Raw genomic sequence first — 24416 nt, 5'->3', positions numbered from 1 at the left:
AAACTTTGTACTCTACTTGTTTGAGCGCTTACCCCTTGCTCTATACAATTGAGAATATATATATGAAGTCACAGACAAACTATTTCCCTGAAGAGAATAACGTCCACGGCCGTTGTCTTCCAAATATTCCAGAAGTCAGAACGCAGCTTAAAGATCGTTCTTGCCATAATGGCGACTAGGTATATAGACCTTCACAACATGAATTTTTGGCGACGTTGAAGTTGAAAGGAATACCAGATGTTTCGTGATCCAAGACAGGTAGCTCTATTTGGGATGAAGTACTTGGGTTAAGGCTGTAGGTTGGTTTCTACAAGTTCAAAAGAAGTTCCATAGATTTTTAGGTACAGATCGCAATCCCCAGTTAATAACATCACGAATCTCTTACAACGGGAGCAGAATTTAAAGGTTAATTAACTAGATTATTTATACTAAGATAGCCTTTAGCTTTAGGCTTTATTATTTAACTTTTTTTAATAGTTATATATTTATAATCTTAGGCTATAATTAATATAATCTATATAATACTTTTCCTTAGCTATAACTAGAAAATCTTATTAATAATTACTATTTACTTTTTTAACTATTTAAACTAGGCCTTATATAGTTTTTATTTAAAAGTTTAATTAATTTTCTTTATAAATATCTTTTTTATTTTTAATAAATTATCTTTTAGCCTTTTTATTAATTTCTTTTTTAATTTTTTTAATTTTTTTAGCTTTTTTTTTATTTTAATAAAATTATATATATAAATAAAATATAAATTATATATAAAAGCTATTAATTTAATTTTAATAAGGCTATTAAGCTTTATAAATATATATAATTTAATAGTTTTTTTTTATAATATATTAATCTTATTAATATTTTTATATTTTTTAATTATTAATTTAATATTTTTAAATTAAAAAATTATAAAATAAATATTCTTATTAATAGTTTTTTTTTAATAATAATTAATATTATATTATATAAGACTTATAAAGATTATTAATTATATTTAATAAAAAACTAAAATTAATTAATTTAATTTAAATTAATATTATAAATTAATTAAATAATAAATAATTATTTTAAATAATTAATTAAGATTATAAAAAAAAAATTATTATTATTTATATAGCTTAATAAAAGCTTTTTTTATAAATTATTAATATTATAAAGTTTATATTATATAAATTATATTTATATTAAAAAACTTAAAATCTTAAAAAAAACCTTAATTTAATATTTTATTAAAAATTTAATCTATTTAAATAAATTAATCTTTATTAATAACCTTAAAGAAACTAAGAAAATAAAAGCTTAAGCTATTATAAAAATTAAATTAAATAAACAGATTGCAATGTATCGGTTATTATAACAGTTTAAATAAAGTTAAACGAAGTCTGCGTTGACCTTCATAAATATTCATATGAGAAGCCCCGGTGAGATACAGTTGATTGCACGCATGAAAGGCCGCAGATCATGTCCATTCCATGATCGGGGGAATAAGAATTCGCATGGTTTAAAGACTCTGGATTTAGAAATCCCAAACATTTATAGCCCGATGTATTTAATTTTTTAGACGGCCTAAGCTTCCGTCTTCTCGGGTTCTCAATAAAGGTTAGTTTGTCTACAGAGATCAAGTTTTTAACATATTATTAAGTCAAGTCTTCTCTCAAGACTAGGTCTTCTAACACAGGCGTAACTTATCATCTATAAAAGCTAGACAAAGAAGCACGAAGCCAAAACAAGTAATCAAGTCACATGACCTTCAAACTACTTCCGTCGTGAAAGATTCGTTATGATACCAACTAGGGGTACCAGCAGCTTTCCTCGTCCATATCGCGTCCCAGCAGGCCCTGTTGCATTTCATCTTCCTCCAACTGGTCAGACCATTCGTAGTCGTCAATTGACAACAATTTCTTGCCTGACGCCAACCCCCAAGGCCCCAACCTCTTTGTCTCGGACTGAGGCTCGTATGAAGGCCCGCAGGCGTCTTCTACGCGGCGGGTGCTCTCGTCTGTGACCTTTTTCATCCACGCTCTATTGATGCGCTTTGTGTAGGTATTGTACAGTGCAGGAAGGTGTACAACATCATTGACGCAGTACTGAATTGTTTTGGCGTCCAAGGGACGATGGGAGAAGATGTCTTTGTGCATGAGATCCCTTACCTCCCTCTTGATTCTAGTCCAACGCTGATACTTGAAGATCTCGAGCCTCAGATCCTTATCGACGCATATGTCAAGACCGCGAACATAGGTCCTGTCGCCTATGCGGGTCGCATTCTCGAGGAGCTGTATGTCCATGACGCCTGCGAGGCGGACCTGGTGGTGGGACCAGAGAGCGTCAGCGTCATTCCGCACATCCCAGAGACGTTTGGGAATACAGGGATCTTCAAGGATCGCTTTCAGGGTCTTTCCATTAGCACCGGGCGTAGTGAAAGCGGAATGTCCCAGAGTCTGGACGTCGATCAGGCTTGTTGCTCTTGTAGGATGGATGAGTATGGTTATGATGGTAAGGGTTCCGTTTCGACTGAGGTCCTTACCCTCAAGGTCCAGATAGAGTGTGCTAGACTGAGGAATCGAGGAGATGAAGGCCAGCAGGTCTGGAAGGGATGCGACCAAGGTTGGTGGCACTGCAGTAGTAGCCATTTTTCATGTAAAAGTAAGTGACTTGCTGATAGCTCAAGTTGTGAATTGATGAATTTTCAGAAGATATTCGTCTTCGTTGTTTAGTTTTCCTACAGGGAGAAGTCGGCTATTTAATAGTTTATGTTGCGTGGGAATAAAATTGCTCTATGAGCCCTACTTTTTGTGACAAAGCTGTGCGGTGGGTAAGCTGCATACTTTGAATGTTAAAACCATCAAATTGCATCTTCATTTTGTAGTTTCTTGCTTCTCGATACCCCATGCTCAAGTATTCAGCACTGCGGGGTTGACTTTATCTGGGCTACCCCGCTTGTTTTAACCCAACATATTGATGTTCAAAGGATCAGATGACGTCCACTTTGACGCCTTTCAAAGTTACGTACAGTTCCGTCAAAAAGTCCCGCCGATTTATCCTAATCAACATGCGGATGAGTGATCGAGATGCCGGCCCAGCAATTAATGCAAGGCTCGAACCCTTGGGCCGGACAGCCCTCAGTATCATTTATGCTGACAGGACCGAACCTCAAGTTGCTATCAAAGCTATCGGCTTCTGGCTAGATGGGGAAATGTACGACCATGCAGCCCTTGCTGAGGACACCGATGAGACGTTTGAACGCGAAGCTGCCATTTATGATGCTTTGGGCTCGCATAAACACATTCTCAAATCATATGGCGTTGCGTATCTTCCCGCTGCTGAAGGTGAAGAATCAGTCCCTTCGCCCAAAAGTGAGAGAAAAGCCTGGGCATTGAAACTTGAGAGAGCTCCCTATGGCAACCTTCGCCAGCGTATCCTCAAGGGCGATGCATTGCCTATGGCACAACGTCTAAGCATAGCTCTCGACCTTGCGGAGACTCTACAGTATATTCACAGCCGAGGCGTGATCTGGGGCGACATCTCAACGCGGAATATCCTCCTCTTTGATAACCACCATATTAAACTGAGCGATTTTGCCGGCTCCAGTCTTCAAGGTGTCTACCCAGACATCTTATTTGCTTGCGAGCCTCGCTACTGGATTCCTTCAACGGATCCTCCAGGTCCTGAAAGAAGCAGGTTCGAGAAAGAGTTATTTGCCCTTGGGACCGGTATTTGCGAGATCACGGAGTGGGCACTACCATATGGCGAGATCGAAATTGAGGAGTTGCAGGAGAAGCTTATGCATGGGGCGTATCCGCATCTGAGCGAGGACAACCCGGCAAAACATATCATCCGTGGGCTTTGGAACCTGGATTACACTTCTGTTGAAGAGGCTGCCAACGCCCTTCGGAAGCTTGTGATTTGACTTAGTACGCCTGGGACAAAAGGGAAAATCTATAGATGTAGAAAGGATATGTCGTTCTGTTAATTCCAGAGGAATTTATTGGGAAGTAATCTTATTGTTCTATTTCTAGTTACTGTCTACCACTTGCTATCCCACCACCCCGAAAATAGATTCATATGCCTCCCGGTGTCTTCCCTAAACATGAATGACCATTGGTCACCAAGCTGTTCTGCGGGCCTGGAACAGGGCGACATTATCCCTTGTAGTCGCCGCGTGACTTTCGTTACCAATGTCTACTTTAAGCTACTGCTAAAGCATGCCGCCCTCCGGCAATCTGTTTCTTATGCAATACCCGGATTACAAAAGCATTTGCAATCAATGCGACTGCCATAGCGACCATAGTAGGATATCCCTTGGGATAGCTAGGTGCCTCAACCTGTTGCCATATAACCAATGGCAACCAAGCTTGGAAAACATACGCCATTTGGTTCATCGCGCCTGTAACGAGAGCCCGTTCCTCGTTGTCGTCACTGCATATCTCATGCGCCCAAGCAAAGGTCAACCCGCTGATGCCACCGCCAAAGCCGCACAGCATAAAGCATACCCATGTAAAGGCGGTGGGAACTTTCCATACCGTGAGTCCAATGTACGCCACAATCTTGACCAGACCGGAAAATACAATAGCTGGCCAGCGGGCACCACGAAATAGACTATCCGATGTCCACGCGTAGATCAGTGTTGTAACGACGCTGATGACATCGACAATTGTTGGGTAAATATTAACCTCTCTGATCGGATAGCCTTCGGACTTTAGCCACAGGGCGAATGCAGGCTGCGAGTTGCCGCCGTTACCATTGTTGAACAGGATGTATAGCGACACTAGCGCGTAGATATGCCAGCTGGTAAAGATCTTTTTGAACTTGGCTTTTGTGTATGGTGCCCTCTTTGCTCTACCCTCAAGTTCCATGCGTCGTTTTGCAAGCGCAATTTCCTCTGGGGTAAAGTACCACGCCTTGGTGATTTCAGGTACGTCGGGTAGGAAGAAAAAACCGGAGATGGCAATAGGTAGGGACACAACGGTGTTGGTGATAAACAACCACTGCCAACCGTGGTACCCGTGCACACCGTCGAGGTTGTGCGAGCCAGCCATCAAGTAACCCGAGACCATGGATCCTACGTTGCCCATAGCATGGAATAGACACGAACGCTTGGCAAGCTCATCCTTTCGGTACCAAGAACCAACGATGTATTGCATTCCCGGATAGAATGTGCTTTCGGCAAGGCCGATAAAGAAGCGAAGGACGTAGAGCTGCGTGGCGTTTGTGCATTGTGTGAGAAGAATGGTGAGAACAGACCAGGTTACCTGGGCTCATTTGTCAGTTTGAGTCGCCATGAAAGATCGAAAAAATCATACCTCGCAGGCAGGAATCCAGATGCTGGGTCGGATACGCGTCAGTAGCATGTTGCTAAATTAATGTTAGCAAGTGCTCATAATTGCAAGTAATAGGAAGGGTCTTACCTCGGGATCTCACCGATGACATATCCAACGGTCCAGCATGCCTGCATATAATTCAACTCGTTCCCCCAGAGTCCCATATCCTCCTTCATCCCAGACACAAAAGCATTGTTGACATTGACCTGTCATGTTAGAATCAACACAATTACTAAAGAAGCGCAAACCTACCTGATCCAGATACTTGATAAAGTATCCCAGTGAGGCCAATGTCATAAGAGCAAGGTCAAGCTTGAAGAGAAATCTGCGTTCCTCGGGGGACTTGTCGAATGTGTCCCACAGATATGACTTCCAGCTCCTCTTGGGGTTCTCTTGCAGCACGGCCAAAGCTGATGTCTCTGAGTCGGACGAGACAGCGTGGTCGCTCACATCTCTGACCCTTTCGGCCGAGAGTTTCTTTGGGTTTGCTGCCATTATGCTTTGAGTAGAAGCATAAGATGCAAAGAGACTATGGCAAGTATTTCGTTGATCTCCAGCTTCTTTTAAGGTTATATTTATGCGGGGTATTTTATTATAGTGGTCAATTGCGTTCTCTCCGTTTCATCATTGCGCTCTGCTAGATGGAGCAATAACATCGGGGAGAAGCCGCTCTGTTGTCCGTAATCGCTGTGAAATAGGTGCATACTTGAGTAGTATTATAGCAGGTGGCCAATCAGAATCCCACCGCCACACGACTCATTCTGCACATAAATGGCGTCAAGCCCTCTCCTTATCTATGTCTAACTAAAGTCACTCTGATCAACATTAACGAATGCTACTGCATAGATTATGTACTAGCATTAGTATGAAATTATACAATAACAAGGCTTCTGGTTGGTGGGCTGTGTTGACGTGACTGAGACCCAGTATGCTGTGCTTGGCCTCTATCTATTGCAGGGTTGATATTGCGGCATCTGGATTCATTCCATATCAAGCCAAGCGCTTTGAAGGTCGGCATCTGCTTTTGCTCTGACGACTCAGTTTATTTGGCCACAGTGCTTGGTCAATGGATTTCATGACTCGACACTTTAGCATCAGCCCTACGGAAACGTGCAAAGTCTATAGCGCGTCGAAACACTACTTAAGAAGCGAGAGTAAATATCTTAATAATGCAAAAGAGATTTCATAATGACTACAATGGTTTAAGAGCGGGAAGGTCAGTCAAGTGTTGAATATAAATATCTAAAATGTCTAATGACATTATTCTCAGCGACTACATACTAACAGTGTAACAAGTGTATTGATGAACCTTTTTTAATAGAATATTGAGTCATGCTTGTAATGATAACTGTTTACAGCTAACTTAATTTCTGCACTGTTAATTTGGGGGACGCTGGTGAGATGGACGTTGAGTACCTATTCAAGTTACCCAACCATTCCCAAGCTTGGGATTGCGACATAGCACGTCATTATACCCCAGCCATGCAGAGCCAGTAGTGACAGAAATGCAATATTCCTTATGGCCTGCCCTTATTACCCTCTTGCTAAGAGCTATTTTCTTGTAGATATTAATATCGAATTATCAAATTTTCTTCTATATAATTATATAATAATTATCGATCATTATAATGCAGGTGCTTCATTATAAGCTTTACAATGTTCCGTTGATGTAGGACATGTAGGACTAAGACTGATAAAGTAAACTGACTAATCATGTTGTCTCCACATTCGAAGGTCAGCAACAGTCAAACATCTCCGAGCAAGATTGGTGGATGCCTATTTGAGCTGTTATTCACTCAGTTGATTACGGTTCATCTAGGTACAACTAAGAATTGTCTGTACAAGAAGCCACAATGGGATCTCAGTCTGCCTCCGCACCAATGCAATACGTTGCTTACCTCCATCCTGACTTGGTCGTTCCTCGTATTGGTCATTTTGACCTGGCCAAGGGGACCATCCAGCCTCTGAGCTTCACGTCCGGGACTCCAGTGACGGACCTTTATGAAGTCATTGCTGCAGGAACCTCGCAGATCAGTTTCGACTCTACTGGCGACGTGCTATTGGCCGAAAACGTCAAGTTACTGCCCACCATTTCTGGCCGAGACATTCTGGCTGTAGGCAAGAATTATATGGAGCATGCCAAGGAGTTCAATAGCTCCGGGTATGACAGCTCTGATAAGACCGACCGACCGAGCCATCCAGTCATCTTTACAAAGAGGGCTACATCCATTATCGCTCATGGGGAGACTATACTTCCTCACATCGACTTTTCGCAAACTATCGATTACGAGGGAGAAATCGGCGTTATTGTTGGAAAGACAGGTTACCGTGTCGATGAAGCTAATGCATGGGACCATGTCTGGGGCTATACTATCATCAACGACATGACTGCACGTGAGCGCCAGCGCGATCACAAGCAGTTCTTTATTGGAAAGTCACCCGATACCTTTTGCCCTATCGTAAGTTATGTTGCAACATAGCCTACATTTGAGATTTATTGTCTAACTATTCCATTCAGGGCCCTATTGCTGTCTCGAAAGATGACCTGCCATCTACTCTAAAGATTCAAACCCATGTCAATGGCGAGCTTAGGCAAAGCTCTACAACAGAAGATCTCATCTTTTCCATTCCTACCTTGATTAAGACTATTTCTGAGGGTCAGACATTGCAACCTGGTGATGTAATTGCTACCGGTACTGTAAGTTGGGCTCATCCACTGAGCGAATATTAGTTAGATCTTGGCTGACAATTTCATAAAGCCCGCCGGCGTTGGCATTGGTAAAACCCCACCTGTTTTTCTCCAGCCTGGTGATGAGATTTCCGTCTCGGTCACAGGACTGGGAACCCTATCCAACAAGATCGGAACAGCAGACACCACCAACCCAACAGTCGAGCGAGTGTCTTCCAACTCGCCATTTCGCATCACCAACTTGGCCAAGACACTCGGCGCCGGTATTGGGCTGACCGAGATCAATGGCAAGCAACTCAACTACAAGAGACAAGGGTCCGGAAGTAACCACATTGTCTTCGTGCACGGTCTAGGCGGCACTATGGAATACTGGACTCCTTTGATCTCTAAGCTCTCCCTGTCTGATTACTCTTTTCACTTGTTTGACTTGGAAGGCCATGGTCTTAGCCCGACACATCCTCTAAGTAAGCTGAGTATCGAGTCATTTGCGTCGGATATTCGATCCATCTTCAACGTGGCCAAGATTTCTACTTCGGCCACCCTATTTGCCCACTCTCTTGGATGCCTAGCAGCCCTCAAATTCACACTAGACAACCCTGAACTTGTGGACAAGTTGGTTCTCGCTGGGCCCCCTCCGTCACCTCTAACAGATGCAGCATCCAAGGACGCGTATGCCCGTGCGGCCGTTGTCAGAACAAAGGGCATGCAAGCTGTTGTAGATGCTGTAGTGGATGCGGGAACATCAGAGCACTCTAAGCAGGAGAACCCCATCGCGATCGCTGCCGTTAGACTGAGTCTTCTCGGTCAGGATCCTGAATCATATGCCAAAGCACTTGGGGCACTTGCTGGAGCCACCACGGAGCTCGAGGTAGAGCAAGTACAAGCCAAGACCCTCATTATCACGGGTGTCGAAGACAAGGTCTCGTCCGTCGCTCTATGCGAGACTTATGCGTCTCGCATACAAGGTGCTCAACTTGTGGTGCTCGACAATGTTGGCCATTGGCATGTTTATGAGGCCGTTGATGGTGTTGCTAATGCTGTAAAGGCATTCCTGTGAATGGACATTTGGTCGATGATATCTAGCACAATAGGTACATAGTGGATGAATATATTTGTATGGCGGCGCGGTGTCTTGAAACTTGACGTCTATTTCATTGTCAATGTAGGATTAACAACCAAGCCTTTACAATAGCAGGTGAGAAAATCAGTACTGTTGGGCCGGTTCACAAAAAGGTAGAACTTGAGAAAGATCATACCGTGCGTGTTTTTGAGGGTAGAGGCAGGACACTCATGTCAGGCCTTGGGACATACGCACTTCAACTGGAATGGGGGTGACCTCAACAGACTCGGGGAGCTCGACGTCGAAGAGCAAGTTCTCTTAATAATCAAGGTTATGCTAGTAGTAAATAGTTCATATATAACCACTGTTAACTTCTATAAAATTGATTAGCACTGTAGCAGACTCTAGGCAAGGTACTATCTCATAATCATCCTGAGGCTTAAATTGATCAACGACGGTCTCCCTTATAGTCAGACGATATATAGAAGTTATTAATACTTTGTAAGTCTCAGTAATGTTTTCTACCCTTAACAGCAGGGCGTAAGCTTGGTAGAAATTTACGGTATTTATAGATAACAATAGGGCTTACTATTCTAAAAGTTAAGTATAAGGTATTTTCCTTATTATATTTACCTTAATATAGTATTATAAGCTTAAATATATATCTAGTTAATATTATATATATTTAATTAATATAATTATATATCTTTTTAAGAATTATTAATATACTATAATTATTAAATATAAAGCTTAACTTTATAGATTTAATATATACTTAAATACTTTATATATATTTATAAAGTATTATATAATATAATATTATACCTTTTTTTCTTTAATTATATTAATTATTATTAATTACCTTATAAAATAAATTAAATTTTACTATAAAAATAGTAAATATTATAATAATATTTATATAAAGCTTAATAATTTTATAAAAATTAATTTTTATTTATTTTATAGTTAATTATTTACTATTCTTAAGATTATTAATTTTATTAAATAAAGCCTTAAAGTAATTCTAATTTTTATTATATAAGGTAATATAATAATTATATTAACTATATAACTTTAAATAATTACTATTATATATATTAATATTTATAATATTATTATTAAAAGTTAATAATAAAGTATTATATTAATAGCCTATAATAGTCTAATTATAATTATATTATATATTAAGTTCTATATTATAATTAAGTATAAAGAGAAGATTATTAAAAATATATTATTATTAAAATATAATAAGCCTAGCTTAAATATTATACTTTATTCTTTTAAAAATAAAATAAAAGCTATATTAAATACTATATACTTATTATATAATAATATAATTATATTTATTATATTAAACTTTATAAATAAGCTCTTTTTTATTAAATAGTAGCTTATTATTTTTATTTAAATTATAATAAATTTATATAGGCCTTAAGAGTTTAATAATATTATCTATAAGATAGTATAATTATAAGACCTTTTTAAAGAAATTAATATTATAATTCCTTTAAAAATAAAAACTTTTATTAATTTTATATTTTTTTATTTTTAAAAATAAATTAATTCTAAAGAGAATAATACTATTTAATCTATAAAAAGATTAATTAAAATAGAAAATAATACTTTATAATCTTTAAGATAGAAAAATAAAGTAAAGAAAAAAGCTATATTACTTATTAAGAAAAAGAATAATATTAAAAAGAAAATTAAATATAAAACTATTAATATTAAAAAGGCTAAAGGGTATTTATTATAAAATAAAGAAAATAAAAGTAATTAAAAAAGTATTACTTTAGCTATATATAAGGTATTTTTAAATAATATAGAAAAGAATAAAGAAAAGGTTATAAAGGTAAATAAAGAAAAAGAGGTTATAAAGAAAAAGGTAAAAGAGAATATTATTAAAGCTAGAATTTACTTAAAGTAAAATATAAAGCTATTATAGAGGTTTAAATAAGTTATAATATATATATAAAATGCCTTTTTTTATACTATATAAAGTTAATTATAAACCTTAAATCTTATTATTAAGATTATTATTTACCCCTTAGTTAAGTAATATAATATTAATATTATATATAGCTAAATAATTCTATATATAATTAATTCTTTTTATAGATATTAAAAAAAGCCTAATAGCTAATTATTAATTATTAAGTATATAGTCTCTTAAATAGGCCTATAAGAATAAGTATATAAAGAGCTTTAAGGTCTTAAGGTTATTATAAAGAAAGACCTATCCCTTAAGAAGCTAATTATAAATTATAATTATATCTTTAAGTAAATATATATAAATATTAATTAGATTATTATTAAAAAGCTCTTTAAGTAGCTATAATTAATAAAATAATATTAAAAAAGTATAATTCTTTATTCTTTAAGTCTTAGGCTAATTATATAATACTTAAAGCTAACTAGAAATAATATATAGCCTATTAAGCTACTTATAAATAGTATATATATTCTAAAGAAATATAAACTTAAAGAGCTCTATATATATTAATAATATATATAGATAAAGAATAATAATTTAATTTAGAATAAAATCTATTAAAAAATTACTTTAAATAGTAATACTATTAAAGTATTTTTATATAAAGTTAATATATTTATATAAATTAATATATAAGTATATATATATTAATATTTTATTTTATTCTTATTTAAATAATATTATTAGCTTTTAATTCTCTTATTATATATATTTTTACTATATATCTAGTAATCTTAAAATTAAATTAATTTTATATTACTTTATATAATATTATATAATTATAAAAAGTAATAATATATACTAGCTATAAGAAAGGTTTTATTATTATAATTTAATTTAACTAGATAAGGTATTTTACTTTAGGTTTTAAAGATATTAAGATATTACTTAAATATACTATAAAATATATTAATTAATATATTAATATAAAGCTATATAATACTATATAAGTAAATATTAATTAAAGTATATACTTTAATACCTTAAGCTTTTAACTTATTATAAATATTAATTAACTATATATAATTAAGCCTAAGTACTATCTATCTATTTTAATAATATTATATTATATTTTATTATTTAAAGATATTTATAAATATAAAGCTTTAAAAGCTTTATATATATTATCTCTATTAAGAGATATACCTTATTAATAAATATAGATATAAAGATAATTATAATTAAATAATTAAAGCTTAATATTAAATAAGGTATTATTCTTAAATATTTAATATAATTTTACTAATTATACTTCTTTTTACTTTATAGTTTAATATTATAGAATATTAAGCTTTTATTATATTTATTATAGCCTTATAAATATAATTATAAAGCCTTTTTCTATAATTATTATAATATATTCTTATTTCTAAGAATATTATTAAAATAAAACTCTTATATATAGTTATATAAAGCTTTTATATCTTTTATATATACTTAATTAATAATTAAAGTAAAATCTTTAGATTATTAAGTCTTAATATATTAATATAATATTATATAAAATATAGAGATATAAAACTCTATAGAAATATATATTATAAGCTTATTTATAGTTATTTAATTAATATTTTTTTACTATTTAATTTAATTTTAAAATAAAGTTAAGTTTTTAAAAAAGTAATTAATTTTACTTATTATAAAATATAAAAAAAAGTAAAAAGGTTTTATAGAGATATATATTATAAAAAAGAAAATTTTTTAATCTATATAGCCTTTTTAAATTATTTTAATATCTAGAGATTAAATAACTTTATATATTTACTAATTATATTTTTAATTTTTTTAAAATAAAATAAATTAAATTAAATTTTTCCCTTAGGCTATATATAATATACTATAAAGCCTTATTTATTATTATAAATACTATTATATACTAAGAGTATATAGGTTTATTATTAATTATTAAATTATATTTTTAAAAAAAATTAAAAATTAAACTACTTTAAAATAAGCTATATATAGTAATTCCTTTATATTTAGCTTTACTTTTTACCTTTTTTTCCCTTAAGGCTTTTAATATTTTTCTTTAATTTACTAATAGCCTTCTTAAAGAAATAAATAATTATAAAGTATATAGGGTAATTAAAAGTATTAATTAGCTTTATAATAATTATTTTAATAGAATTATTATTATCTAAAGAGATTAAAATAGTAAACTTATTATTAAAATTAAAGTTATATTTATATTTACTTTTCTTAAATATAAATACTATAGAAAAATTAATATAAGGCTATAGTAAGTAGTAAATAATATATATAGTTAATATAAAAGTATAATAAGCCTAAATAGTTTTAATTATAATTAATATATCTTTATAGCTTATTTAAATATATATAATAGTCTATAATTACTTTATTATTAATAGTATACTTTTTATAAAGCCTTAAATTAAAAAGAAAGGCTTTATAAAAATAATAAAATATAATATTAAAATTCTATTAAAAGAATTTTATTATATATAAGTCTTAAGTGCCTTACTTAAATTAATTAATATAAAGCTTAATAGGCTTTAATAAAAGCTATAGAGATTAATATAATATTATATATAAAGAATAATAACTTATTAATTCTTTATTTATTTTAATAGCCTTAAGACCTTTATAATAATAATTTATTAAGATATAATATATAGCCTAAATAATAATATTTAAGTATAAAGTAAGCTATTTATTAACCTTAAAATTAAAAAAAGGAATAATAACTTTAAATATTTTCTTAAGAAAATAAAGAAAATACTTATTTATATTTACCTTTAAAGCCTTCTTTATAGCCCTATAGGCTAAATCTTTATTATAAATATTAATATATTTAATATAGGCTATAGCTAGGTTAAAGATACTTTTAATTAAATTTAACTTTTTTAAATTAATATAAAATAATATATAATTAATATACTATAGTTTAATAATAATAAAAAGTTATAAAGCCTTTTTAATAGCTTTATATTCTATTACTTTATTTTTATTAAATATATTAATAAGAAAAATAACTATAGTATTATTAAAACCTTTTTTTTAAGGCCTTAAGGCTTATTTTTTTACTTTTTAGCTTTATTTTTAGCTTTATTTTTAATAAAGAATATAGTTAATTCTTACTCTTAGGCCTTTTTTATAGTAATATATTCTTATTATTTCTTTTATATAATAATTATCTTTATAGTAATAGTCTTTTTTATAATAAAAGCCTTTATTATAATAAAAGCCTTCTTTATAGTATATCTTAACTTTCTTAAAGCTATAAAAGGCTAATAAGGTTATATATATATTTATAAGAATAAAATTAATTTATAGAAAATATTAATATTATTAAAAAAGTATTAGCTTTATATAATTAATTAATATATAAAATAAGTATATAAGAAAAAAAAGAAAATATAAAAAGAAAGCTTATAATTATATAAAAATAATAAAGGCTAAATAAGATCTATTTAAAGTATAAAAAGAGTAAAAAATAAGTTTATATAAAGTAAAAAAGATTTATATTAAGCCTATAGCTTTAATATAAAAACTAGTAAATAAATATAACTATAAAGGAATAAAAATAGTATTAAATAAAAGATTTAAGCTATATAATTTTAAATATATAAATATTAAATTATTTAAGGCTATTATAAGTATATAAATATAATAAAAAATAAAGAATTTTTACTTTATAAAATATATTAATTTTAAAAGTAAAAAATAAAATTAAAGCTATAATATAAAGATATTATTAATATATTAATATATAACCCTAGGGGCCTTATTTTATTAATATAATCTGCTTATATTATTACTTTAATTAGCTTTATTTAAATAAGAGAAAAAAAATATAATTAATAGAACCCTATAGAGAGGGTTAATTTACTATAAATTAACTTTTAAAACAGTAAGCCCTATCGTCGTCCGTAGTATTCGCTGTTTCACGTATCGGTCTGAGTCACACAATGGAACGGAAAAGCGAACGAATCAACGATAGGAGTTCGTGCGGGGCATCACTTGACAGAACATCAAAACATCAACGTCAGTTTACATTATTTACGTTATTTGAACTCTCTTCAACCCGAATTTACCATTACATATACATTCTAGAGTCACTTCTTTCCACGCGAGATTCATCATGACGATATCCAAAGAAGCCTTACTCAAAGACTACGAGTTTGACCCAAGTCTCATTGAGCGCATAGCCTTTCGCAAAGTCAAACATCCCATCGCCATCGTCGAGCCAGATCCATCCTGGCCCCAACACTTTGCCCTTGCCAAGGCTCGCATTGAAACCGCCCTTGGCGACACCGTTGTCTCCGTCGACCACGTCGGCTCAACCAGCGTCCCCGGTCTTCAAGCAAAAGCAGTCATCGACATTGACCTCACAGTTCGAGATGTCAACGATGAGGCATCGTACGTGCAGGCGCTCGAGAATGCAGGATTTCACTTCCTAGTGAGAGAGCCCAAGTGGCACGGACATCGTTTCTTTTGTGACTATGGAGATGTGCCAACGAATTTGCATGTCTGGGGCCCAGATTGTCCTGAGGCGGCGAGACATAAGATCTTTGCAGATTGGTTAAGAAACAATGAGGATGATCGAAAGTTGTATGAGAATATCAAGCGGGAGTCGTCTAAGGCGAGCATTGCCAGTGGTGAGGACGTTATGGAGTATAACAAAAGGAAGCAGAATGTCATTCGGGAGATTTTACAAAGAGCTTTTAAAGCTTTAGGTTATCTATAAGGGAGCTCTGAAATTGGGGTAATACAAGGCCTTTAAAGAAAGGAAAGGGATAATTTTAAGGCCTTAATAAGTAATTTAATGATTTTTTGTTTTTATTTAATATTTGTATAAAAAAACTGTTTTTAACGAAGCCTTAGCCCGGGCTCGAACCGGGAATCTTCTGATCATCTTCTAGATAGACTATTTTTTTTGTTAGTATAGGGATTCACTCATGATGGACGGGTTATACGAACAGTCAGACGCGTTAGCCATTACGCCACAAAGGCCTTTGTTGGTTAGTGTTTTCGCACATTACACTGATTTAAGTATTGATGCAAAGTTAGACAAGCCAAATGTCCAGAATACTATTCTAGAGTCCTATGCGCTTGAAGATAGACAAACGCTTCCTTCGCTGGTCCATCATGGATAAATTCAATCCACGGGAGGTCTTCTGCCAAGATCATGTCTCGCGCAGTCTCCCATAAGAGATTGGAATCTACAACACCACCCCAAAGGTCTCCAACTACGGGGTTCGACACCTCAATCGCAGAGAAAAAGCCCATCATCATTACCCAGATAGTAAACGTCTTGTGACTCATGTTCTGATCCTGTATCGCTGTATAGCTTGTTTCAAATCGTCTCTGAAGATCTGGTAGTTGTGGTCTTCTTACTGGGCTTCGGGAAAGTGTGGTAAGAAAGGCAAGCATCCCAAGTTTCAATGCTTCGTCTATATCCGCATAATTGTTGTTTGGGTGTAGCAACTGTGTCTGTATGTTGTTGATCTGGGATTGGGAGTCCGTCCACATTAGATCATTCCTTGCAATCAAGGCATATTTTATATCTTGTGTCAGACCTTGCAAATTCTGAAAAGCTTCAATCACCCGTGGAGAATGAACCTTGAGCTTTTGCAGGATATCTGGCGTTACGATTGGGGGCATCGGCAATGTCGGATAGCCATTGCCTTCTAGTGTAAGATGCAGTGGCCGGCCAGAAGCCAATGCCAGCCTTAGATCAAACTGCTGAATCTTGTACAGAAGCTTCGCGTCCAGTCCCGTCACGTTGTCCTTGATCAAAAGCAATCTCCCGACTCCTTCGAGGTGCGACCGCAAGGCTCCAAAGTCCTGCAGCAACTCGGCAGGGAACAGTAGTATCAGGATCGTTATCATTGTCGTTGATGACTGTTGACCTACGGCTTCATGCAGATCCCGATTCAAGGAGGAAAGGATGTTGCAGAGTAGTTGCTGGGTCCAGGAGGAGAGGCGGGTACTGCATCGGAGATCATCTACAGCGTATGTAGCGAGGTAGACTGCGCTAAGTAGAGTTTTGTTTTGGTAGAGGAACTGGAAGTCGTCGGTCATCCATTTGTGCACGTTGAGGTTTGTGTCTAGTGGGTAGACTATTTCGAGAATACTGTTATATTTCATGACTGCCATAAGCCAGTGTTAGTAACCAGTGGTTCCTTGTAGGATAGTGAGTGTAAATCACCAGTTTGCATTATCGAGGACGGAAACAGCGAAGAGTCAAAGCCAAAATCGTCAACACTCATGCCCAATGACCTAAACAACTGTATATAGCGACGTTCATTCTGAAGACCCGAAGTACGATGTAGCGATTGTTCTTTACGACGTATGATGATGCCATCCTGAGTATCCGGTTCAACAGCTTTTCCAGGGTGTGCTTTTCTGTTTTTTGCCTTTCTTTTCGAACGTCGAGAGTCTTGGCGTACATTGACACCCTTCATGCACTGACTCCGGATAGCGGCTCGACTTTCAGGGTCTGAAGGGCGGCCAGTGCCGTCAACAACTAGGAAGGTGAAGTTGCCTTCTACCATGGTCGGTTGGTAATGGATAGAGTCTAGCCTGAGTCTCCGACACTTGCTGTACCAGAAGAGTAGAGAGTTGTGGAGTTGCTCCGGAAAGGGAATACACTGTGGACGACAAAGACCAATCTAATTGCTGACATCTAGATAAAGAGTCAGGGTTACTATGTACTGGTTCAAGATAAGGCGCGAGTCCACACTGATCATCGACCAGACTGATGTCCTAATTAGTCTTAGCCTTTTGTAGCTGAATCATCATTCGGGGTTGAGTTCCTCCGATCCTAGACACGGTTGATCTTCCTTCCATTGAATTAGCGCGTGATTATCGCGTTCAATTTTCAGACTAACCATATTAGGATTGCATTGTGGTCGTTGGTAAATCTGAACAATCGCACACGACCAAGAGATTATATTCGATTCGGAGCTTCAATCTGTAAACCTTAGGATACCTTGTGAGGCTCAGATGATTGACGTGTATACTGCGGAGTTGCGGAGTAGTTTGACCAGTTTGACATCCAAAATGGTTTTAGTACGATTTCACCCATCTTGCCAATACAGAGTGTTGGATCATTGTAGACCGTCATATAAATACGACAGAGTTGGACATATTTCAGAGGCAATTAATTGAACATTACTGGAACATCGATACCTCTCAGTTTAATCCCATCTCTTATTTACTCAGACAATCACAATGGTAGCTAGAACATCCAGTTTCGCCAGTGCCTCCTCCAGGCTCCCTGCACTTACCCTATCGCCCGCACGCCTCATGATCACTTCTCAATTCACCAAACCACAACTGCCCCCAAAAAGTCTTGATCTCTCAGGCCAAACAGCGATTGTAACTGGCTCCAACAATGGCATCGGTTTGGCTTCCGCCAAGCTTTTTCTCAAGCATGGGCTGAGCCACCTCATCATCGCTGTTCGTTCAGAAGCGAGAGGTAATGAGGCAGCTCAACAGTTGAGAGGAATTGCTTCGGACGCAGAGATTGAAGTTTGGAAACTTGATATGGGAAGTTATATCTCAATTGACGCGTTTGTGAAGCGTTGCGAAACGCTCCCCCGTCTTGACTATGTCATTCTCAATGCCGCCATGGGTAACGCCACTCTCCGAATCAACGAGTCCACTGGTCATGAAGAAACTATTCAGGTCAATTTCTTGTCTACTATGTACCTCTCCGTCCTTCTTCTACCTCTACTAAAGAACAAAAAATCTTCACCATCGAAACCGGGACGATTGACTGTCGTCAGCTCAGGAAGTTCGATGCACTGCGAGCTACCTGAGGCAAGGTCAGACCCATTGATCCCCGCTTTCGACTCTGAAGCAACCTTTGATGGAATGCCGCACTACGCCAAGTCGAAACTTCTTGGACAACTGTTTATCGATAAGCTAGCGCGTCACGTCGACCCTCAAGACGTCATCATCAACTGCGTCGATCCGGGATTTACCAAGGGCACTGGTCTCTTGGATAACGCGCCGATAGTCATGAAAATCTTCATGACTATCATGGCGAGGATTCTCGGGCGTACTCCAGAACAAGGCGCTTCAACCTATGTTGATGCTGCCATCATCAAGGGAGAAGAAACGCATGGGTCATACTTGATGGACTGGCGAATTTATCCGTGAGTTTGTTGTTATCCTCTAGCCTTTCAGATGCAGTCAGTCTAACGATAGTACAGGTTCGGGCAGTATTATTACAGCGCGGAGCGACCAGAGGTCCAGGACCGATTGTGGAAGGAAATGATGGATGAATTTGAGTTTGTAAACATGGAGGGGATTATTAATTCGATGAGCAAGAGAGATTGAGGTTGCATTTAACAAAAAGGCAATTTTTAGAATTGAACTAGTAATATGTCCTTGGACCTGATTTAATAATTCACAATGCTTCTTAATATCGTTACTTGTCAAGGCGATATGATGAAGAGAAATAGCAGAGGAAATTGATCGACCCGGCTCTGATGAATGCTGCTTGTGTGGGTATCGATACCACTTAAAATCTAGCCTAGATGCTCGATCAAACTGTCACTTTCAAAGCCAAGACGGTATCGGCAACAAAAAAGGCACATCACATTTCTCAATGCACAACACCAGACGATATGCGACGCAACTCCCCTGGAATCACGGACCATTTGCGCCTTTGGAGCAACAATGTCCAAAAAAGTCCCTTCGGCATTCAAACCCCAAAACTACAAGTTGCAGGGATCACAAACGCGAACCCCTGCAGTTCCCCCTGAATGCCAAGGACCGAGACTTGAAGAGGCCTTGCTATAATTGGTGTAAACACAAGGTCCACTCTCGAAATCTATTCCGATCTTCGCTGCGCTTGGCTCGAAGAGGGAGGTTTGAGATAATGCACGACTGGGGAATCAGAGCATATTCAGGAACTTATGATTGCTGCATGGGAACTTCTGCTCTAGTTATCAGTGGTACTCTGTATTATCCTCTGCATCTGGTAATTGATCCCATGTGATGCCATCTCTCTAATCGTGATAGCGACCTGCCGTATCTGTATCATTTCCCACCATGTGCCATCCATCCATTGAAATGTAAATATATAATGTATTTTCCAGACCTTGTTGTTCATACTGCCAAGCTCTCCTCTTTAACCACGCTCTTTTGACTTCCAGACCAACATTCGTTACCGGGTCTTTTTGTTTTTGTCTTGTCGCTCTTTCAATCCAAGCAAACACACTCTTTTTTTAAAGTCATGGTTCGTTTAGGACTATCGGCTTTGCTTTTCGCAGGGCTGTCACTCGCTCAGGATGAGCTGTCTCAGCCTCCGCAGCCCGAACAGGGCACTGTCGCCCACTTGCCTGGTGCTTACATCTTTGAGTTCGAGGAGAGCCAGGATACTTCTGTCTTTTACGACAAGACAGAAGGCCAGTCTACCACCCGTGTCAAATTCGACTACGACCTCTTCAAGGGTGTTTCAGTCCAATTTGACGATGTTGCATCTGCTGAAGAGCTGGCGGCCAAGATGGCTGCTCTCCCAGTCGTCAAGAACGTCTGGCCTGTCAAGGTTTACGGAATCCCTACGCCTCGCGTTGAATGGACTGCAGAGCCGGGAATGAAGGCTCCTCTTTCCAAGAGAGCTGTCAATGATACCTCTGATACTTTCTCGCCGCATGTCATGACTCAGGTTGACAAGCTCCGCAAGAAGGGAATCACTGGACATGGTATCAAGGTTGCTGTCATTGACACTGGTGTAGGTCAGAGTATCCATATTGTGTGAAGCTGTACTGACATGATTAGATCGACTACAAGCATCCTGCCCTGGGCGGTTGCTTCGGTCCCGACTGTCTCGTGTCTTTCGGCACAGATCTCGTTGGTGATGACTACGATGGTTTCAACGCCGTTCACCCCGATGACGACCCCATGGATTGCGGCGGTCATGGTACTCACGTTGCAGGAACTATTGCTGCTCAAACCAACCCCTTTGGCTTCACTGGTGCAGCCCCAGGAGTTACTCTTGGTGCTTACCGAGTTTTTGGCTGTTCCGGTGAGGCCGGAAATGATGTCCTCATCGCTGCGTACAACCAAGCTTACCAAGATGGCGCCGATATCATTACTGCCTCTATCGGCGGTCCCAGCGGTTGGTCAGAGGAACCTTGGGCCGTTGCCGTCTCTCGCATCGTCGAAAAGGGTGTGCCATGCCCTGTGTCTGCTGGTAACTCTGGTGATGTTGGTATGTTCTATGCCAGTACCGCGGCCAACGGTAACAAGGTCATGGCCATTGCCTCTTACGATAATAGCAAGTACATCTCGCTTCTCAAGCAGCACCACTACACCGTGGACGGAAGTGATACCAAGATTGCCTTTGGCATGACTGCTGGTACTCCCGCTGCTTGGGACAATGTCAAGCTTCCTATTTGGGCTCCTAGTTTCGACACCACTGTGGCAAATGGTGGTTGCGATCCTTATCCCGCTGATACACCCGATCTCAGCAAGTTCATTGTCGTGGTACGCCGAGGAACCTGTACCTTTGTCCAAAAGGCCCAGAATGCTGCCAAATTTGGTGCCAAGTATTTCATCGTCTACAACAACGCCGGCGGTGCCAACGAAATCGACGTTTCTACCGCGGATGGTATCCTCGCAGCCGGTATGGTCACTTCCAACGTCGGTGCTAAGTGGATGGGTCTCCTCAAGGAAGGTTCCAAGGTCACACTCGAGCTGTCTTCTGGCTCCGATGGAGATGTCATTATGGAGGAAAGCAAGAACGACAAGACGGGTGGTGCAGTTAGTACTTACTCCTCTTGGGGACCTACTTGGGAGATGGATGTCAAGCCCCAGTTCGGCTCACCTGGTGGAAACATTCTTTCGACTTATCCTCTTGCCAAGGGTGGTTACGCTGTTCTTTCTGGAACTTCAATGGCTTGCCCCCTCGTCGCCGCCACTATCGCTCTCATCGCTGAAGTCCGTGGCACTCTCGACCCTGAGACTATTGAGAACCTGCTTGCGTCGACGTCAAACCCTCAGCTCTTCAACGACGGTACAGGATTCTCTGACTACCTGGCACCTGTGCCTCAACAAGGTGGTGGCATGATTCAAGCCTACGACGCTGCGTACTCGACACTGTTGCTCGATGTTTCTAGTCTGTCATTCAACGACACTGACAACTTCATCAAGGTCCGCAACTTCACTCTTCACAACACTGGCAAGGAGGAGGTTGCTCTCAGTGTCTCTCACATTCCTACCAAGAGTGTTTACACCCTCGACGAGGACAGTATCTATGCTTCTTCCTTCCCCAACGAGGCTGTCAATGCTCATGCTGAGCTCGACTTTAGCGAGGCTAAGCTTTCCATCGGTGCTGGTGAGAAGGTCACCATTGAGGTTATCCCTTCTGCTCCTGAAGGCCTTGACGCAAAGCGTCTTGCTCTTTGGTCTGGTTACATTGCCATCAACGGCACTGGGGTATCTCTTTCCCTCCCTTACCAGGGCCTGACAGGTTCTCTGCACGACTCTGTTGTCTTGGGTTCCGACGACACCTGGATCGCCAAGTCCAACGACAAGGACAACCTCACTCCTGTCCCTGCCAACACAACATTCATCCTTCCCGTCAAGGGACAGAATGCCACTGATGCTCAACCTGCTCCTGCCCTGGCCTGGAAGCTTGCGCTCGGCTCAGCCAAACTCGAGGCCGAGCTGATTCCCGTCGGCACGAACTCTTCCAAGAGTCTCGGTGCACCTGCTGGATTCCCTGTCCAGTGGAACCCCATGGGCAACGGTAACATCGTGTGGAATGGTAAGCTTGCTGATGGTGGATACGCGCCAGCTGGCAAGTACAAGGTGAAGTACCAGGCCTTGAGAATCTTTGGAGACGAGAAGGTCAAGAGTGATTGGGATCACTCGGAGTCACCTGTGTTCAGTGTCAAGTACCCTTAGGTATTGACCGCAAGCTTGAAACGCGAAGTGTAGGGATGTGTAGGTGAGCTGGGGTTTGCGTGGTTTGGGTATGATTAGTAGTACATCGGCCTTATTCCGCCTCTCGATAGTCTTACGTCTAATGAGTTATACTGTATAATGAAATAATGTATAGCCTTACAACAATATCATTTTGTTCGACTCACTACGCAATAATGCCAACCAAGAGTAATAAAAATTTGAAATACTGCGCCTAATGTTGCCAAGTCTATATAAATTCGTTATTATTACCTAAACTTTACTCTTCGTCGCCAAAGACAACTGCGTGTTCAAAAGCCCAGTCCCGTATAGCACTAAAGTTACGACATGTATGTAGAGTGCTAAAGTCCGGCCAGTGTCCCTCGAAACCATCGTAGTACTTGAAAGCGAAAACGCCAGTATCGCTTTGGCACATCAGATTCGTTCTCAAGAACTCAATGCAGTGATCTGTGTATTGTGTTAGTCACATGCTTTTACTTGTAAGTTCTCAAAGCCTCTTACCCAGATGCCCTCTCAAATCCATCGGCTCAACATCAATATCTCCTCCAGTGTGTGAATAGTAATCGCTGTAGGTCGCTTGCCTTAGTAGGTTGAGGCAATGGAGCTGGTGGAACACTTGTATCCCAACACGATAACCTTTTTGACCTGTCTTGGGATCCTTGATGGTGAGTGAGGAAGGATCAAGACCGAGATTGTCAAGCTCATCGCGCGTTATCATCTGGTCTCCAACATCATAAGTGACATGGTTCCATGCCTTGTCGACTTCGGGGCCAAATCCGACGAACTCAGTTTTCGTGGTGGTGGGTGTGATGTTGTAACGGACGGTATGGAAGTCTGCTACCTCCTTGGCTGGAGCTGTACGTTATTAGAAACAATCATGAAAGTGGAATAGGCTGGGCATGCTCTGCACTTACAGTAGGGATATGATGGGAGGCCTGAAGCCACACTCGAATGGATATTGGCGCGCAATATTAATGAAGATACAAAGAAAACAAGTGACAGAGATAATAATATCCCATGACAAACCCATACCAGGTATGAGTGTTGTGAGTAACGCGTGAATCGACTTGGGATCCTGATGTGTCTTTCAACAAATGACGAATCGAGGATTCTTTTCTCGCCGACATGTAGTTCGTCATTATCGGTTAAAGGATGATATAAAGACTGCATGGCTGAGTGTTGTTTCTTTGAGTAAAGTAAAGTAACTGAGTGTGAATGAGATGTAGTGTTGATTAAGCAATTCAAAGCGCTATTAGTAGAAAGGGTCTAAGTATGTCTTGGTGAAGTGGTCTTTGGACCTTTGAGATTCCAACAATCCATATAAAAACAAGAAAAACTTCTCTCCCAGTCACTCTGAGTGTGTAAGCGGATATTCGGCTGTCAATTCAATCCTTGAAACGCCAAGGCGAAACGCTGTGCGAAGGGCGCTAAGCCAGAATCTGATAG

At 37.9% G+C, this 24416-nt stretch overlaps 9 protein-coding genes and 1 non-coding gene across 10 annotated transcripts; 5 read left to right on the top strand and 5 right to left on the bottom strand.

Annotated features, from left to right (window-relative positions):
• Nucleotides 1-1793: 1793 nt before the first annotated feature.
• On the bottom strand, nucleotides 1794-2633 carry FPOAC1_010078 (uncharacterized protein; the record flags this gene model as incomplete). The annotated part of the gene is made up of 1 exon (XM_044854474.1): nucleotides 1794-2633. One exon carries the CDS (start codon nucleotides 2631-2633, stop codon nucleotides 1794-1796), a length of 840 nt encoding a protein of 279 aa, XP_044707144.1.
• Nucleotides 2634-3052: 419 nt separating this feature from the next.
• On the top strand, nucleotides 3053-3910 carry FPOAC1_010077 (uncharacterized protein; the record flags this gene model as incomplete). The annotated part of the gene is made up of 1 exon (XM_044854473.1): nucleotides 3053-3910. One exon carries the CDS (start codon nucleotides 3053-3055, stop codon nucleotides 3908-3910), a length of 858 nt encoding a protein of 285 aa, XP_044707143.1.
• Nucleotides 3911-4187: 277 nt separating this feature from the next.
• On the bottom strand, nucleotides 4188-5816 carry FPOAC1_010076 (uncharacterized protein; the record flags this gene model as incomplete). Its single annotated transcript, XM_044854472.1, has 4 exons — nucleotides 4188-5252; nucleotides 5304-5355; nucleotides 5409-5527; nucleotides 5574-5816. 4 exons carry the CDS (start codon nucleotides 5814-5816, stop codon nucleotides 4188-4190), a joined length of 1479 nt encoding a protein of 492 aa, XP_044707142.1.
• Nucleotides 5817-7174: 1358 nt separating this feature from the next.
• FPOAC1_010075 (uncharacterized protein) lies at nucleotides 7175-9067 on the top strand (the record flags this gene model as incomplete). The annotated part of the gene is made up of 3 exons (XM_044854471.1): nucleotides 7175-7780; nucleotides 7840-8019; nucleotides 8081-9067. 3 exons carry the CDS (start codon nucleotides 7175-7177, stop codon nucleotides 9065-9067), a joined length of 1773 nt encoding a protein of 590 aa, XP_044707141.1.
• Nucleotides 9068-15168: 6101 nt separating this feature from the next.
• Nucleotides 15169-15774, top strand: FPOAC1_010074 (uncharacterized protein; the record flags this gene model as incomplete). The annotated part of the gene is made up of 1 exon (XM_044854470.1): nucleotides 15169-15774. One exon carries the CDS (start codon nucleotides 15169-15171, stop codon nucleotides 15772-15774), a length of 606 nt encoding a protein of 201 aa, XP_044707140.1.
• A 129-nt stretch (nucleotides 15775-15903) lies between these two features.
• Nucleotides 15904-16040, bottom strand: FPOAC1_010073. Its single transcript has one exon. It is a non-coding gene; the product is annotated as a tRNA-Asn (tRNA).
• A 78-nt stretch (nucleotides 16041-16118) lies between these two features.
• Nucleotides 16119-17584, bottom strand: FPOAC1_010072 (uncharacterized protein; the record flags this gene model as incomplete). Its single annotated transcript, XM_044854469.1, has 2 exons — nucleotides 16119-17149; nucleotides 17503-17584. The coding sequence occupies 2 exons, from the start codon at nucleotides 17582-17584 to the stop codon at nucleotides 16119-16121; spliced, it is 1113 nt and encodes a 370-aa protein (XP_044707139.1).
• Nucleotides 17585-18263: 679 nt separating this feature from the next.
• On the top strand, nucleotides 18264-19196 carry FPOAC1_010071 (uncharacterized protein; the record flags this gene model as incomplete). The annotated part of the gene is made up of 1 exon (XM_044854468.1): nucleotides 18264-19196. The coding sequence occupies one exon, from the start codon at nucleotides 18264-18266 to the stop codon at nucleotides 19194-19196; it is 933 nt and encodes a 310-aa protein (XP_044707138.1).
• A 1081-nt stretch (nucleotides 19197-20277) lies between these two features.
• On the top strand, nucleotides 20278-22952 carry FPOAC1_010070 (uncharacterized protein; the record flags this gene model as incomplete). Its single annotated transcript, XM_044854467.1, has 2 exons — nucleotides 20278-20775; nucleotides 20823-22952. 2 exons carry the CDS (start codon nucleotides 20278-20280, stop codon nucleotides 22950-22952), a joined length of 2628 nt encoding a protein of 875 aa, XP_044707137.1.
• A 277-nt stretch (nucleotides 22953-23229) lies between these two features.
• Nucleotides 23230-24000, bottom strand: FPOAC1_010069 (uncharacterized protein; the record flags this gene model as incomplete). Its single annotated transcript, XM_044854466.1, has 3 exons — nucleotides 23230-23417; nucleotides 23472-23825; nucleotides 23997-24000. 3 exons carry the CDS (start codon nucleotides 23998-24000, stop codon nucleotides 23230-23232), a joined length of 546 nt encoding a protein of 181 aa, XP_044707136.1.
• Between the last annotated feature and the right edge of the window lie 416 nt (nucleotides 24001-24416).

This window comes from Fusarium poae, chromosome 3 (assembly GCF_019609905.1).
Source record: "Fusarium poae strain DAOMC 252244 chromosome 3, whole genome shotgun sequence".
Lineage (NCBI taxonomy): Eukaryota > Fungi > Ascomycota > Sordariomycetes > Hypocreales > Nectriaceae > Fusarium > Fusarium poae.
The sequence above is the reverse complement of the archived record's forward strand: the minus strand, read 5'-3'. Positions and strand labels throughout refer to the sequence as shown.